This window comes from Heliangelus exortis, chromosome 4, assembly GCF_036169615.1.
Source record: "Heliangelus exortis chromosome 4, bHelExo1.hap1, whole genome shotgun sequence".
Lineage (NCBI taxonomy): Eukaryota > Metazoa > Chordata > Aves > Apodiformes > Trochilidae > Heliangelus > Heliangelus exortis.
The window spans coordinates 30,424,619-30,440,138 of record NC_092425.1 but is presented as its reverse complement, the minus strand read 5'-3'; the positions used below and the strand labels follow the sequence as shown (position 1 = coordinate 30,440,138).

Genomic DNA, 15,520 nt, shown 5'->3' with positions numbered 1-15,520 from the left:
CAGAGGTGCCTGAGCTAAAGCCACTAGTCCTGAAGTGGGAATCCTGTGCCAGTGCTGATGTGTCACTAAGAGATGGGTTCATTACAGTGCTAGGTCCCACTTTCACCTGGCTTTGGCATGGAGCAATGGACTTCAGGACTGGGCTGCAAGACACTGAGAGTGGCTGGAACACCAGAGTTTGCAAGAGAAGCTTGCCAAGATAATAGAGCAGTCTGGAGCAAGAGGTGAAAAAAAAAAAAAAAGGAAAGTTTGTTGTGTGCCTCTAGTGCATGCACAGCTTTACATGACAGCAAACAGCTGTGATGGATTTTGCAGCCCTGCAAGCATCTTCTGGTTTGGTGCTCCCAGTGGGATGTGAGTGAAGGAGCTACAGCTGGAGCAGGCAGTGACCATGATGGACTGAGGTCAGGTCCTCCTTCATATCACAAATATTACTCAGGACACAGAGAGTGAACAGGAACCATGTTGATCTTCCCACATGTGCAGCACAACCCTTGCAAAATCATTTCCTTTTCACAGACTAATTGTGTATATGTCACAAGTCACTGAGAAGAAGGTCTGCATCTTGTGCCTCCTCCCAGCATGGTCCCAGATCAATATAAAAGCTCCCTCTCAATGCATCAAATAATTAAGCTACAAAACCACTTGAACGGCTGTGACAGAGATGCTGCTTGGACCTAGCAAGGCAAATCCTTTAAGACAAATATTAAACCAAATATTTCTACAGTGCTAAGGATTTTGAGGTCACAGAATGATAAATATTGGCAAGCCAGGGATGGAGATGGTGCAATCTGCAATACCTGGCACCAGCTGGATTTTGTGATCACTGCTCCATGCTCTTTGCAGACAAGTGTGAACACTGCCAGGGGCTCAGTGAGAGTTCAGTCACGTACCTGTGCCTCAGCTACCTCCACTCTGAGTCAATCACTGAAAGACCCAACAATGCACAGATTTAGCATTAACAGACACAAAATTAATACCATAGTAACTGACACCAACAGGAACTATCTCTTTTCTTTCTTTCTCTGAAGCATCCAGCAGTTTGTTTAGTGAATTATTTTTACAGAAACTATTCTTACACAAACCTGCCTCGAGTTTCAAATTGATGGAGAGCTCACACTAACTGCATTGCACAATTTATGGTTTTTAGATATAGCTTGATGCAGTTAAGGAGAACTTAGTTCAAATGTTTAAAATACAGCTTACTGGGATGGTCTGCACACCTGCAGATGGAGCAGTTTAGGTTCAGAGCTGCATTAAACCACTTGATAAAAATGTAGTGAAGAGCCATAACAGCAGCAGTGGTGGAGGTTCTGACAATGAGAAAAATGTAAGGATGTGGTTTGCTCTCAAGAAGGTCTTGAAAGAAGGTAGGAGGGGGAAGGAGGAGACAGAGGTGGGCTGCTGAACTGTAGGAGCTAAAGTGTAGTGAAAGGAAATAGCTGAGGCTGTTAAAAGTAAAAAAAGTTACCGAGAACTGATGAAATTAGAGAAAAGATAATGTGTCTGAAGGGAGCTTTTCCTCAGCTCCTCAATCCTGTTTTCAAAAGCTGCTCATTCACTGTGGTTTGCAGAGTGGGTGGGTATTTGGACCATTTACTCTGATTCTTCTGCTGACAGAAGAGTAACAAATGTGACATTCCATACTAGGAATTAATTGATTAACAGAGCATGAAGAATGACCTGCCTTTCCTGGATGGGTTCTCCTGCAAGGCCAGCCTCTGCCATGCAGGAAAGCATGGATGAGCAGACAGGGCTACCCCCAACCTAGCACTTTCATGCAGAATTAAAGGCAAAGCCTAATACCACCCCTTAAGGAAGCAGATATGCTTTGTGCCTGTGCTGCATCAGGCTGTGACACCCATACGTGGCCTCACAATTGCCTCCTCCTTCTCCTCTCCCAAACCTTGCCTCGGTTTCAGGGCATGTGTCCCCAGCTCAGGAGACCATGGCTGCCTCTCAGGTAGGCTGCCTGTCAGCCAGAGTGGCTCTGCCCTGGGCCAGGAGCTTGGTCCTGTGCCCACAGGAAGAAGTCTGAGTTCAGGAGGGAGGAAGATGGTGGTTTTGGAGATGCAGGAGCCAGGGTGACTATGGAAAGGGGACAGAGCATCTGTGAATTCCCTGAAGGTCAGGGAGACACCAGATCTGTGACAGTCGGTGACACCAAGTGGTAGCAGCCAGGGTGCAATAGTGTTTGTGGTCCTGAAACCTGGGGCTGGTATTTTCCTCTCTGCATGGAGCCTGTAGACTTACTACAAACATCATGGAACTGTTAGGCAAACCCAAGGCTTGGTGCCCTTGAGTTGCTAAAGCAAAGGTTTCCATGATATGGTCTCATCCTAAACAAGTTTTATATCTGACTTAGGAGCTTTTCACTCTGCTGGGAATCAAGCTGTGGTGCTGATTCTGTCTGGGTTTCCTGCAGACTGCAGGGAGCTGCCTGCCAAGCATCCAGTGGTTTGAACAATCTCATTTGCCAGCTGAGTGACTTGGGTAAAAAAAAAATCACGTTGTGCTTAAGATGAAATGACACAGAAAGCCCTCAGAACATGTGCTGTGGGACTGGTGCTCTGCTGCAAAGTCCTGCAGGTGCTTGAGAGACCAAGCGGCTCGAGATGATGCATGGACCTCTTGAGACATGAGCAGTACATTCTGGTGGGTTTTGGCAGGGTTTGCTCTTGGAACAACATAACTGCTCTGAGCATAGCTTGGAGCAGAGCTTCTGGCCCAACAGCTGGTGTTTCAAAGTGTTTCAGATCCATGTGCCTATCTGCACAGCACTTCAGAAGAATTGACAGGTAAGAAGCATCCACAGAATGGAACAGAAATTAAAGTTTAGTAACCAGCAGCTGCTGGTAACACAGTCATGGGCTGTATTCTCCTCTCCTCACCTTTCATGAGTGTTCTCTCAGACTCCATAAGCACCTGTTGGCAGATGTGCAATGGTGTGGGCATAAGACTAAGTACTTCTGAGGTTTTTGCTCCTACATTGAAATTAATTGAAATTTGCTAATGCATTAACAAGTTGGAGAGGAGATAGACAAGCAGACAGCAGTCACATAATCCTTGTTTTCCTAGGAATTAGGGCAGCTAGAGTGATCATCTTGTTTCTGCAGTTGGTCTGATCCCTAGGGAAAAACCTTTCCAAACTAACAGCATATTCAACTACATAATGCATATGACTGAGACACTGCTATTGAACCTGTGGGCAGAGATATAGCAAAAGAGATTTCTACTTGAATTTAAACTGTATTTTACATTATACCATTGAGAGGGATGGAGGCACTTGTCACAGCTATTGTTAGTCTTTCTGAAATTAATTGCACTTTAAAGGTATTTTTTTCCCCACCCATCACACCAGAGGCAGAACTGGAAATTGCTGGGAATGACTTTGTGCAATAAAGTGGTGTGAAGCTACTATCATCTATATTTCATCTAGAATAAAAAAAAAATCAGATTAACTAGAGACAAAGGTAAGTTTATGGGCCTAAATGTTTGAAGTTCAACTTCAGCACCAAGATCAAGACAGTCTTATTCAGTCCTGTAGATTTGAGGCTTTTAATATCACAGCAGCCACTTCAGAGACTTCCTGTGTGACAGGGAGTGTGACAGCCATGATGAGTTTGATGTCAGATTTAGGATTTCTTGATACAGGGATGAACATTGATGGGGTGTGAGGGATGTGCAGTGTGAATGCATGGCCTGATGCTAATGAGATGGGTACTGCCCTGCCATTTTACCAAATGACCCAGGGGTCATTTTGGCACCAGATTAACAGTGAAACTTGTCTGTTCTTGGATTTGTAGGCAAGAGATTTTCTGCCAAAGCAGATATGTGTTAAATCTGATTATTTAAATGGAGTATTGTTCACCAATTACACATTAAGGTTAAGACCTTAAAATCTGTCACTACATGGAGAGTGTTTGGGTGATCACTCCCATGAACATGGCCCTCTCTCCAGAAGGGAATGGAAATTATTAAACTTAGTGCAGGTTTAGCAAGCTGCAGCATGGAAAGAGAGAGGCTCTGACTCATCTACCCTGCAAACAACTGCATGAGACTGCAGTTTGACTTTTTGATGTGATCTTGTTACAGAAGTGCAGGCCAGCTAAATTATCACAATGAAATATTATTCCTTCCACCTGGCTAAGCACTTGGTAATTTTACTTGAGGTTCTGGGGAAGGAGAGCTGAAGTTGTTACAGTGGGCACCATACCCACAATTAAACCAATAATTCAGTCCTTAGTGACATCAGGGAGGAGCTGAGCTCTCCTACCCACTCTCTTTATAATCTTCATGGAGGAGACAAGGGAGATGCCTGCAGAATGGACTGGAAAGAACTCGGTCTTGTCCTCCGAGGTCCACACATGAGAAACTGCTCAAAGTGATTGCAGTGAAATAAAGAGGCCTCTGGTGTTTATGTGCCAAATGATGTTTTTTTCTACAACGTTTGGTGAGATTAGGACATGCCCCAGTGTTTTATCAGAAAGATGTTATGAGAGAAGAGGGAGTAGCTCTCAGATGCACAGTTCCTCCCTCAGTATCAGACAAACCTCCCTCTCCCTTATTGGGGGCATCACTGCACTGCTGCTATGATTTGAGGGTGCTTCTAATTATAAAGTGTGTTCAGCAGTTAAAAGTGATATTAATTTCAGCATCTTCACATACTCTCTGCTGAGAGTCACTGGGCCCAGCTGGCAGGTCACCTCCTCTTTTCTGTGTTCTCCAGTCCCCTGTGATGCAGCATTGCCTCATGCAGCAAGCAGTACTCTCTCTTCCTTTAACACTCACTGGTCCTTAAGTAAAACATCTCCTGGAGTATTCTTTGTATGGGGATTCCAGGACAACGTCATTGTTATTCCAAACATCTGTCCCCCCCTTCACATGTAAATGCCATTGTGAAGCTGGTGAGATGACACTGGGTTCAAGGTTACCAAAAATTAGCTGTTTCATGTAAATTAAAGTGACCAGGATGTTTTCTACTCAGACAGTCTGAACAATTGCAGATGTACACCTCCAAGTCTGAAAAGAAGACAAGAGCTGCTGGCCATGTAATCTCACTTATTTTCTGAATTGTAAATGCTGGTTCCTACCCACAACACCATCATGTAAATAACACCTCTAGGTAAATGTGTGAAAGTCTAAGTCCTGTACAGACAAGCTACTGGGTCCTTTTAACCCCAGTTAACAGGGAGATAACAGGTCCTGTTCAATTAAAAGGAGTTAAAGTCTTCCTTATCCTATGCCACAGAACACAAATACAAAAAAAACAGAGAAAAATAATTTGGTTAAAGGGTGGTGCAAGTTTTCTCTTTGCCAGAGGGCTAATTGCCTGAAATGAAGAGTACCATATCCAAACTGGATTAGGCCGGAAGTAAGGCAAAGCTTACTGTGGAGTAAGCTGCTTTGTTAAAGTACCTTTGGGTGAATGCTCTTGCTCTGTGATGAAGTGTGAAGTCATTTACACCTTTTTAACTTGTGTTCTGCTGAGTAGGAGTGTGTACTTATGGGCAGTTACCATGGAATAAGTGACATGCTGTAATTTCACACTATCAATTAATTTCTTCATGTGCCCATACTCTTAAGCAGAGGAACACCCTGTTTCTGGTACGGAGAGGTGTGAGGAGGATACACTGTCAAAACAAAGCTGCTTCTGTGCATATGTATCAGGAAAATCAAGTGGCTGAGAAACCTTATGGGCACAAACTGTGTGGCTGCAGGCTTTCCTGTGGTCCTCCTCATCTCAGGCTGGCTCAGAAGCAGCACAGTGGGGCTGCTCTGTTGAGCCACAGGGACCACTGGCAAAAACGAGTGCTGGAGTGTTCAAGGTGCCAACACCCCACTTAAGACTGTGAGGCACCCAAACCTCACCCAAACCCCTTCAGGGTTTTGTAGCTACAAGAACTAGTACAAAGATTTTAGCTTGCTTCTGCAGAACAAGGTGGGGAAATTTTGTGGAAAACACATGAACTAGTTTCAATATTTGTTGTACGGTTGGAGGTGTAGAAATAGGCACATGCCTCCATATCTTTGGCCCAGGAACCATTTCTTTGCCTCCTGCACTCACTTTGGGTTTGGCTGTGCTCTACCCACAGGACTATTACCTCATATTCCATTACTGGACTTTTCAGGTTAATTTTGCTGCTTAATTTTCTTTCAGAGGTCTCTATTTTTCCTCAGTCTCCTGGTGGACTAGAGGAGTATAGCAACACTTCCCTCAGGTTGGGATGAGCAGGCGCAGCAATGGGGATGTGCACACGGGGCCCAGGGGGCCTGGGAAGCTTCTCCTGAGCATGGGAGCAGCCGGCAGCACGCACCACGCCCTGCCCCGGCCCAGCTTCTGCAGCTTTGGTTGCAGAAAAAGCCAACTGATTTTTAATTTTTTTTTTTTTTTTTTTTTTTTTAACCTGCTTTCTTTGGGAAACATTAAATATTGAGGTTAGTGCTGGGTGTTAAAATACTCTCCTGGTTCTTGAGTTTTTTCGCAGGGGCTCAGATAAGGTGGGGAAGGCCGCCGTCACTCGGCACCGATTGGCAGTGAGCTGAAGTCGACAACGCGGCTTAACCACAGGGGATTGTTTTGTTTCTGAGCCGGAAACACCTGCCAAAAAGGCTGTGTTCACTCGGGCTGTACGAAGAAAAGCCCCAAATGAAACTTCCAGCCATGTAGCAACAGGTCAGGAGGTGATGTTCAGTACACCGGTTTAAATTCAAGGCAGCTCACGGGGCCGTTTCACCAGGTGCAGAGCACGGACAGGAGCTCGGAGCTTCTGTGAAAAGCATTTTTTGCAATGGCAAACAGCTCCCTGGGAGGTGCATTTCACCTACTGGCTAAAATGAGTTGGGGAAAAAAAAAATTGCAACAGAACAACTGCGTGTGATTTGTACTCCATGTGGCAAAGCACGGGCCAGGGAGCTGCTCTGCTGGTCCTCCATGGGGAGGGAGGGACTGCGCTGTGGTCCAACCAAGCACACAATGTGGTCAGCAGCTCTTCCCCAAGCACTGGGGAGGGGTCCTACAGACACAGAGGTGCTGCAGCCGTGCCCGGGGGTAGCTGTTGGACGTCTATGCCCCCAGAGGAAGTACCATGTGTTTTGCCAAAACCGGTGACCTTGCAGAATCTGAAGGGATAGCTTGGTGGTGCTTCATGAGGAGTTCGCTGCTTTTGAACCCTCTGAACTCTCTGAGATGTGATTTGCATGGCAAAAGCCCAGGGCAGGTCGCAGCTGGGTTGTTCCTAGCGAAGGGCAGCGGAGGGGCAGCCCGTGATGCCTGATCAGACAAGCAGTTAAAACATTTTTGCCTCCTCCTTTTGGCAGCTGCCCACTGCGCACAGTTCACTGCCTGTGCCCTGCTCCTCGACTCTTCTCTTCCAACAAAATGGAGGTTTGCCAAGCTGGGGCACATTTAAATGTCACATTCTGGGAAAAAAGTTATCCTGGCTCTTTTAAACTTTGCTAAAATGGGCCCAGCAAAAGCACAGGCAGCTTTTGGCAAGCTTTTGGTATATTTTCTATGCATACTGTTTGTCCAATCAGGAGGTCTATGATCTAATATTGGGGACTCTGATGGGGACAATATCTGTGGCATGTGAAAGCCATCCCTGAGTCGTGCAAGCCCAGGTGGGTCTGACAGCTCTTAACCCTCCAAGTGTCACCTCCTACACCTCTGGGCAGATGCATGGATGTCTGGATAAATGAATGCATGCATGAATGCTGTATGGACATTGGTCTGTAGTGCACTGAGCCCACCAGTTCCTTCCTGACCATGAAAGCAGCAGGTGATCTGTGTGGCTGCAGCAGGGTCTGGAGTGCTGTGCACTACCAACTGGTCTCATCCCTGGTTCCCTTCAGGTGCCTGTAGGGGTGACTGCAGTCAGCAAGTCTTCCATAAAGTGCTGGCCCTGCTGATCATGCTTGAAGCAAGGGGATGGCACGAGCTTACAAGCTATCATATCCTAAACAACTCACACTGCCACTTGTGGTGAGCACCACCCAGTGCAGAGCAGCTCTCAGGACTCGGTGGATATGTTTGATAAATGGCTTTTAGCATTTTGATTTGTGGTAGGGTGGGCTTTGGTGAAGCAGCCAAAGTATGCCAAAATGGGTGAATGCAGTTTGGGCACTTACTGAACACACTTTGTGAACTACATGGTGAGGGTCGGAAATGCTTGCAGAAGAACTAGCCTTTGGCAATCATTGCATATCCAGGCATGAAAAGACCAGGGATCAGCTGGGGGTTAAAACCTAAGTATCTGTTGAATACAGAGTATTTTTATTTAAAAAAAAACAAACAAAATATGGCCAACAGAAAATGCCCTGAGTGGCAGAGTTGGAGGAGATACTGTCACACAGCAAGATGCTGAAGTGGGTTGCCAGAGCTCCACAGACAACATGCATTGCTCTGTTCTTCCCATCCTTGCAGAAGTTCATCTTACTGTTAAATTTCTGTCAGACATGGTGCACAGGGTATTCTGGTCACTAAAATTATGTGTGCTGGTTTATTCTATTGCATGACCAACAAAAGTGCATATTCAGTAAAATCCTCTATGATTTCTGCTGTTTCTCCCCCTAAATGCTTTCATTCCAAAGGTCAGTTACAAGCAGACTGTGTAACGTGCCTGTAACATGAGGACAGGAGAGCTCACACTGCTGAGCAACCAGGGGTGAGAGGATGAGCCATGAAGTCACTGAGCAGGTAGTGCTGTTGTGAAAGCCAAACTGAGATGCAAGATGTGGCTTGTACTGGATATTGGTGTCCAGCCTACAGAATGCTGTTGGAATTTGTGATTAGAGAGCATTAGATATGTCCTCAATGAAAAATGCATGTGTGAAATAACACAAAAGGCTTTTAATAATTTTAAGGTCTGAGAGCTCTGCAAGTCTAAACTTGCAGAATATGTTATCTAAGGCTTGATCTCCATAAGGAGTTTGCATGCTGCCTCCAATCTCTTATATATTTTTTATCTGGACTTTTTGAATTTTATGTTTACATATGGCTTTGCCCCACTACAGAATGATTCTGGAAAGATGAAAGAGGTATCTACCAGTAAAGTGGATCTATCTGGCTTCATTGCTAGGGTAAAACAAAGTTAAATTTGTCTAAGTTGTCAGTTGATTCCCCTTCACTAGGAAGTGGCTGCATTTCAGTGCTGCTGTGATGATTACACCAAAGTGATTACACCATTATTTAGAATGTGTTTAACTCCTGTGATGTGAACAATGGTTTAGCAACTCAGAAGGAAAGCTCCTTCGAAGTTTTAAGAATACATCAGTTAAACTGATGGAATTTCCTTCCCCTTGCCTGGCTTTGTTATGCACTGTAAGGAAGATAGCGTCCTACAAAGACGACTTCAGAGAGGCATTTTTAGGACATAATTTGATGAATTTTTTTTGGCAGGAGAACCAACCTATGCAATTGGCTTACTTGGCCTTAGCTGGGTCAGTACAGCTTTTTGTAGAGCTACATGATAATCTGATAATTTTGATTCTACATTTGTTTCTTGTATAAGGTCTGAAGTGACCTTATAGCAACCTTCCATTATCTGAAGGGGGCCTACAAGAAATCTGGGGTAGGGCTTTTTACACAGGTGTGTAGTGAGAGGGCAAGGAGAAATGGTTTAAAACTTGAAGAGATGAGATTTAGGTTCAACATTAGGAAGAAATTCTTTCCTGTGAGGGTGGTGAGGCAGAGGCTGCCCAAGGAAGTCATGGCTGCCCCCCCAAGAAATGTGCAAGGCCAGGTTGGATGGGGCCTTGAGCAACTTGGTCCAGTGAGAAGTGTCCCTGCCCACGGCAGGAAATTGGAACTGGATGATCTTTAAGGTTCTTCCAAACCAAACCATTCTATGATTCTGTGTTTGCTTGAGGTTTAGCCAAGCAGAATGTACTAGCTGAGGGAGATCACACAGAGAGGGAGTCAACAGCAGTAGATGAGAAAGGGCTTACAGTAAACTGGTATTGCTGCTGAGGAAACATTTGTGAGCTTCAGCACACTCTTAAGCTGTTCAGGAGCTCTTTTCCCTGTTGGGAGAGGAGTAACCATTCGCTTTAGAACTGATAATGGGGATTACAAGAAACCATTGTGTGACAGCTGTTCCACAGTGGCATTTTGATTTTTTTTAGTTCATCCTTCACGTCATTTTTCCTTGCTTGCATAGCATCATGGAGATCATCACTTGTGACACTCAGACTTTCCTGACTTAGCTATTGTGAGCTCTACATCCTTTCTTGTGCCATCTCTTAGGTGAACTGTAACTACATCACCATGGAGAGACAGCACAATTACTGTCTTTGATAGCAGTGTGAGGCTGCCACTGTTACCAGCACAAGACAGATCAGCATCCCTCTCCATCTCAGAAAACTGAGGCGCAGTACAATGAGAGCATTTACCATCATTGTAGTTGAAGGTACTCTTCTCACAGCTTTGGAAAGATTATCAATTCACACTTGGATTTTAACTGGGTGGAGATAGAACAAACTTTTAACTGCACACCAGAGAACAGCTTTGAGATCACTGTTCCCCATGCTCCTTGGGTTACTGCAGCCTGCTATGCTTCTCTGATTGCATTTGCACTTTTCTGATCGCACAAGAGACAGTAAAACAGGTCCTCCAGACACTCTCCTCCAGCCTGACATTGCCACAGGTCATCCCCACAGGATTCAGGATGAAAAAGTGCAGTACACAGTTCGTGTGTGAGCACACAGTGCAACACTGAGCAGTCATTCCAGCACTCAGTCCTGTGCAGCCACTTCCTCCTCTACCTCATGCACAAAGCAGAATCCTGCTTCTCCTTCCCTAGCAAATCCCTTTTCCCTTGTGTTACGATCCGAGTTATTATTTGTATTTTGTTTGCGAGGAAAATTCAGCCACTACTCATAGACGATGCGTGAATTTACAAAAATAACCAGGCTTTATGATTTAAACAAGTTACAAGGATTTATTTAGGATTTATACAATTAGTTACTTAGGAGAGAAGAGTCGTTAAGAAGAGATAAGAAGGAGGGAGTAATTAAGATGTTGTCACCGTCCACCAGCCCTGGCCTCTGGCTGTAGTCGGGTGCATAGGGTCTGTTGCTCCTGCTGCTTCTCTGTCCCGTAGCTGAAGCCGAAGTGCTGAGAGAGGGGGGGTCTAGAGGAAAGCCGCCACTTCTCCTTTTCTCCTGGGCTTGTTTATACAGGAAAAGAAGAGGGGTCCCTTTTTTGCATAAGTCCCTGATACACACAGACTTCCAGACTTCCTAGAGATGAGTTATCCCTATCTTTTTGTCTTTTTGGTGTCCTGCTACTTTCATTGTCTCCACCATGCACCAGGAGGCGACCTGATAAGCATTCTTATCTTTTAGGTGTCTGTCAGGCATATGGTGAGGTAAGCATATGTTAATTGACAAAATGTTGCCACATAGCAGGGAGAAAGAGAAAAAAAAAAAAAAAAAAAAAAATCGATTCAAGAGACATATTTTTGTATTTTTAAAGTGTTTACATCACCTTGAGTGACATATTTGTGGCCCAGAGAACCTCCTTGCAGTTTCACAATAAACCCATCTTCCCTGCCTCCCCTCAATAACCAAAGCTGGGGAGTCAAACTCTTCCACCTCTCTCCTATCACCCAGCCTAAGACCTTTGCTTCCTCTGGCACGCTTTTCATGTGTATGTTTCAACCAAACCAATTACCTTTCACTCAGATAAAGTTCCAGCCCCTCCAACATACCACTTCACATTCATGAATATGTGCAAGACAACTGGGACCCCGCATCACAGTGTGCTAATTCTGCAACAGCTTGTAGTAAAGCTGTAGAAGGGGAACTACCAAATGTCTGCCAGGGAATTAACAGATTGATGTCTGCTATCACTGCTCTGTCTTTGCAGCATGCTCTGCTCTCTGCAGAACTTTCTGTAACAAAAGATCCTCTTGAAAACTAGACTGGGCAGTATGATTGGAGCTGTTTTGTGCACACCTAGTTGTCACCTCAGTAGCTCCTGAACATGCTGATGTTATGTACTACAGGAGATAACGCCTTTACTTCAAACATCATACACACACACACACACACACATATATATATACACATATACACAAACACACACACACATATATATATATTTATCAACCTTCTTAGGATCCTGCTTCTTCACATACTAGTTAATTAATCTGAAGATTATTTCTTCAACAATCATTCCAAGTACAGAATGAAGGTTCTGTTAGCTATTTCAAGTTCTCTGCTACAAAGGAACCTTTAACCTGAGCAGTGTCATATTTGATGTATTCTCCACATTTCATTAAGGGCTACTTTTGGTCAGTGTAAAAGGATCAGCAAGGGATCCTAATAACCATCAAGGGGAAGACAGCTATGAACAGCAGCAGAGTCAGCTTCCCTGTTGGTATCACATTCAGCTAGCAGCTCAATTCCCTCCACACTCAGTTTCCAGTTACCATCAGCTAGCTTTACTTTTCACTACCTTATACAGTAAAAAGGTTGTTAGCTTGTATCAAGTTCTTATCGCCACTGTGATGAGTAACCTTTGACCAGGGTGTAAAAAGATTAGACTAGAGACATTCTTGAAAGAAAATGCAGTTTAATACAAGGTCACAAAAAGTCAAAATACAAGTAGAACAAACATGCTGGATAGTGTAGTGTGCACACTGACTCAAGAGTCACAGCAGTCTTAAAACCATGACATTCCATTCTAAAACCATCCTAGATGGGAAGTCATCTTGTACTTCCCTTCTCTGTAACTTTACAGAGCACCGAAACTTTTATATAGAATAAGTATAACTATTCTATAGAAAGTATAACATTTCTGTCTGCATTGCAGAAGGTACCCCTTAGTAGGAAGCCTAACAGAAAGATAGAACTATGTTTTCTTCAGGATATTCCCCTCCACCTTGCTATTCTGTTAACAGCTTCATCAGAATACCCATGAGATAGTGCTGTTACAACAGTCCCCAGCCAGAAGGAATGCACACCATACTGGTTAGGAGGAAGCCCAGCAAGCCTCAGAGCATGGTGGAAGACAGCGAGGAACTCCTTCTTTGTCACGGCCATGCCATCTGCGTGCACAAAGAGAGGGCCCTCTCCCTGGGGCCGTGCTGCCATGTAGATACGGAGAGCTTCAACAGGACATACCCACACCTCTTTAGACAACCCCAGTTGGATCAAATACCTCTGTTGGCCCATATGAGATGTATGTAAGTAAAGATTTGCACCCCATTCAGTTAGCTGGAGGTCACTCATATGCAGGAGCTCTGGCTGTGCTCTATTTGGGTGACATGTCACCATCTCTTGTATACGGAGTGCACCAAAAAAAGCTACAGTAAACACAGCACGGAACAATAAACACTCATAAGGAGAGCTACACACAGATTCCAGAGTCCCCAAGAGAGATCTTAAGATTCCAATAGTTACAGGAGAGTATTTATCCTTTGAAGAGCCACTCCTACATTTCAACCTTGCTATCATATAACATATAACAGGATCTTGAAGAGGATCAGTATGATCTACCATTCTGGAGATAAAGGACAGTCCTTCCAAATACATTACTATTTTTGTGGGAGGCAGATTCTGCAACTCCATGACAACCAAGAACTTTCTCACATGATCCACTGGAACTGGCCAGACCACAGGCAGTGACACGCGTTCTCTGAAGGCAAGGAATGTCTTCAGTCCTTCGTGGTAGACCTGCCATAAGTGTCTGTCTCTCGAGTACTCCAGTAAAAGCAGGGCCTTCAGGGGACAAGGGCCCAAGAGATGCCTGTCAGGAACCTGGCCGAGTTCATCTGCTGGAAGAAATCCACGTTAGCAATGGCAAAAACAATGGTAACAATGGACAGTAAGCAGACATAAGGTCTTCCCCCCTTTCAACACTCTCCAGCTTTTACTAGAACTCTTCTGAAAAAAAAAAAAACCATCCCTTGCATTCTAATGACTTGCACCTGCAAAGCTCCCAACAGCCAGAGCACAGGAGAAGAATTAAAAACTAAAAAAATCTAAAAAAAGAGAACCCTAGTGATTTATCTCTTTCAGTCAACATCTCAAGCCAGGTGACAGCCATAGTCCACTACAGTAACATTTCTCCAAACCCAGACCTCCATTACAGGGCAAATGCAATTGAGAGCAACAAAGCTACAGGTTATCAATATTCAGCAGATATCTGATCCCACAGACGAACGTACTCAGCCCCTGCCAACCTCCCCCACCACACAGCCCACCTCTCAAGGGCCACTCACCAGCTCCTCTCCCGTGGCCAGCCTCCAATTCACTGGGACCCCACGATCTGGTGCAGGCACCAGGATGACGCGGTAGCCAGCCCATACCGGGCTCCCGCCGCAGCAGATCCAGCAGCACCCAGAAAGGTGAAGGGGCTGGGGACACCTTGGCTCCATCGCCCTGCAGCGCCATTAAAGTCACAGCCTCAGGAACAGCACCCCGAACCTGCAATGCCTGAGAGACACTTGCGCGCTGCCCTTTTATAGCCCGGCCCTTGCTTCCACCCAATCGGAGCGTCCCCCGCCCGTCCGCGCCTCTCTGTTCAGCCAATGGCGGAGCGACCCACGTGACTGCGCCCCGCCTCGCGGCGGTGGAGCCTGAGGGGAGGACCACGCGGGGGGGTCCGGTCCGGTGCTCACCTCACGACCCGGTTCTGTTTTCCCAGCCCTTGCCTGGGCAGGAATCCTCTGGCAGAGGGGGTGTCGATGCCGGGAGCTAAACGGCCCATTATCGCCTTTATTGTGCTGCAGTTGGGGGCTGAGGAAGGAGCAGGCCATGAGGCGGGGTGTGACCACAAGTACCCCCTCGTAGTGTGACAACCTCCCTGGCTCAGGTCGTGTTCTTTCTCCCCTGTCTCAGGCCTGCACCATTTTATAACTAAAACGTAGCAGGCAGAGGCACAAACACAGTTTAGGACAGGATGGCCGCAGAAGTGATTGAGGTATTTAAAAGATGTGCAGATATGCTGGTCTGGAACATGGTTTAATGGTGGACCTGGCAGCACTAGGTTAATGGTTGGGCTTGATCATCACGGAGTCTTAGAATGGTTTGGGTTGGAAAGGACCTTAAAGATCACCTAGCTCCAACCCCTCTGCATGGGCAGGGTCACCTCCCACTAGATAAGGTTGCTTCACAGCCCCTGTCCAGCCTGGCCTTCAACCCTACAGGGAGGCAGCCACAACTTTGGGAAGTTTGTTCCAGTGTCTCACCACCCTCACACTAAAGTTTCTTCAATGTCTTCTTTGGATTCAACCTAGAGGAGGGAAGATTTAGATTGGAAATTAGGAATACGCTTTTTACCACGGGGGTGAACACGTTGCCCAGAGGGGTGGTGGAAGCCCCATCCCTGGAAGTTTTTAAGGCCAGGCTGGACAGGGCTCTGAGCAGCCTGATCTAGGGGGAGGTGTCCCTGCCCATGGCAGGGGGGTTGGAACTGGATGATCTTAAAGGTCCCTTCCAAGCCTGAAAATTCTATGATTCCTAATATCTAATCTAAATCTGCTAAAGCTGCTCTTACAGCTAAAACCCCTTG

At 45.6% G+C, this 15,520-nt stretch overlaps 1 protein-coding gene across 2 annotated transcripts; it reads right to left on the bottom strand.

The window, feature by feature from the left end:
• Positions 1-12,557: 12,557 nt before the first annotated feature.
• LOC139796354 (uncharacterized) lies at positions 12,558-14,407 on the bottom strand. Of its 2 annotated transcripts, none has more exons than XM_071744272.1 (2): positions 14,229-14,407; positions 12,558-13,781 (listed from the first exon to the last, which is right to left on the bottom strand). In XM_071744272.1, the coding sequence occupies exons 1-2, from the start codon at positions 14,398-14,400 to the stop codon at positions 12,868-12,870; spliced, it is 1,086 nt and encodes a 361-aa protein (XP_071600373.1). In that variant the 5' UTR covers positions 14,401-14,407; the 3' UTR covers positions 12,558-12,867. The 2 variants fall into 2 exon arrangements, with proteins under 2 accessions (XP_071600373.1, XP_071600374.1); XM_071744273.1 differs by having other exon boundaries at positions 12,558-13,778.
• Positions 14,408-15,520: the final 1,113 nt, after the last annotated feature.